Source organism: Gossypium arboreum, chromosome 11 (genome assembly GCF_025698485.1).
Source record: "Gossypium arboreum isolate Shixiya-1 chromosome 11, ASM2569848v2, whole genome shotgun sequence".
Taxonomy (NCBI): domain Eukaryota; kingdom Viridiplantae; phylum Streptophyta; class Magnoliopsida; order Malvales; family Malvaceae; genus Gossypium; species Gossypium arboreum.
This window is the reverse complement of record NC_069080.1, coordinates 137,640,405-137,642,266: the sequence shown is the minus strand read 5'-3', so window position 1 is coordinate 137,642,266 and position 1,862 is coordinate 137,640,405. Positions and strand designations below refer to the sequence as shown.

The following is a 1,862-nucleotide window of genomic DNA, read 5'->3' as shown; positions in this document are numbered from 1 at the left end:
AACAGCAAACCCAATTTTAAAATTGGGCTTAAAATCAATGACCTAGTCCAATTCACCATCAGCCCACCATTAATGGCGGAAAAGCATTTCGAGTATTTGATGAATCCTTTCGTGATGGTGTCGCTAATGTAAGTTCACTCGATCACTTCCAAATTTTTATTATTTTTCTTGAATTTGTTTCGAGTTTTACGTTGTTTATCAATGCCTTTGTCGCTGATCTAAGCTCCCTCAATCACTTTTTCGCTAATCAATTCCATTTTTAATTTTTTTTTCTTGTATTTGTTTTTGAGTTTACGTTGTTTATCGATGCCTTTGTCGCTGCTCTAAGGTCCATTGATCGCATTTTGCTCATCGATTCCATTTTTTTTGTGAATTTGTTTTGAGTTTAGATGTCTTTGCTTTAATCTGTGCTTAGATTTCTTGGTGAAATTACAATTTCTGTATTTCGCAATCGAACCAATTGAATCGCCATGGCTTCCCGCCTTTTTTCCCTCGCAAAACCCTTCTTAAACCCTAAATTCCCAAATCCACGCTCCTTCTCCACCTCTTTTCTCATAACCAAAACCCCCAAGAAACATAAACCCAAACGCCCCAAACCCGATTCTCCCCGCACCAGATCCGTCACACCCGACTCCAACAAAATCCCCCATTTCGAATCCCTCCTTGCCCGTGATGCCAAGTACCGATTCCTCATCAAAACCAAAGAATTCCTATCCAAACAACCCGAACAGATCCTCCGCCTCGACGACGCCGGAAAACTCTACCGGGAACTCGGATTCCCCCGCGGCCGTAAAGTCACCAAATTCATTTCCCGCTACCCGCTGCTCTTCACCTCTTACCGTCACTCCGACAATAAAATCTGGCTCGGGTTTACTGATTTTATGGACCAATTACTCCTCGAAGAGAGATCAATCATGGAAGCCATGGAAGAAGATCGAGTCACGAGAATCCGTAAATTATTAATGATGTCGAAGAATAAACGGATTCCATTAAGCAAAATTTATCATAAACGGCTTATATTTGGAATTCCTGAGGATTTCAGGGACAAAATGGGGAAATACCCTGATTATTTTCGTCTCGTGGTTGAAGATGATGGGAAACAAATCCTTGAGTTAGTAAATTGGGATCCAAGTTTAGCTGTTAGTGCATTGGAGAAGGAGTTTTTAGTGAATGAAGATAAGGTTAAGAAAGCTTTCAAGTTTCCAGTTAAGTATGGTAAAGATTTAGGATTGGAGGAAAATGATGTGAAGAAGCTTAACTTGCTAAACACGTTACCATTAGTTTCGCCTTATTCTGACGGGTGGAAGTTGGACTCGTGGAGTTTGGAAGCGGAAAAATATAGGGTTGGAATTATACATGAGTTTTTGAGCTTGACTTTGGAGAAAAGAGCTTTGATACATCATATTGTGGAGTTCAAGGAGGAGTTTAGTTTGACTAGGCAAACTTATGAGATGCTCAAGAGACAACCTTGGACGTTTTATTTGGCTGGGACGGAGATGAATTGGGCGGTGTTTTTGAAGGATGGGTATGATGAGAATGGTAACTTAATTGAAAAGGATCCACTGTTGGTTTTCAATGAAAAGCTTTATAAGTTTGCTCAAATGCAAGAAGAAGAAGAAGAAGAAGAAGAAGAAGAAGAGATTTCTGGATTTAGGGAGAAATTACGAGGGGATTGACATTTTTTAGTGGCTAACCTTGTGGACGCTTGTGTATATTAAAACGAATCTTCAACCTTGTCTGCTTAGCAAAACTGCAAAACCCTTAATTTATGTATGTAGATTTAATGAATTACATTATTCTGTTTCATTAAATGTGTATTTTTACAGGTATTGTCTATCAGTAAATGTGACTGGGTTTGTTCA

The 1,862-nt window shown here is 39.2% G+C and overlaps 1 protein-coding gene and 1 long non-coding RNA gene across 2 annotated transcripts; both read left to right on the top strand.

Annotated features, from left to right (window-relative positions):
• On the top strand, positions 1–1,862 carry LOC128284193 (uncharacterized). Its single transcript, XR_008274551.1, has 2 exons — positions 1–128; positions 1,827–1,862. It is a non-coding gene; the product is annotated as an uncharacterized LOC128284193 (long non-coding RNA).
• LOC108471311 (protein WHAT'S THIS FACTOR 1 homolog, chloroplastic) lies at positions 111–1,811 on the top strand. Its single transcript, XM_017772950.2, has one exon. It carries the CDS (start codon positions 471–473, stop codon positions 1,674–1,676), a length of 1,206 nt encoding a protein of 401 aa, XP_017628439.1. The 5' UTR covers positions 111–470; the 3' UTR covers positions 1,677–1,811.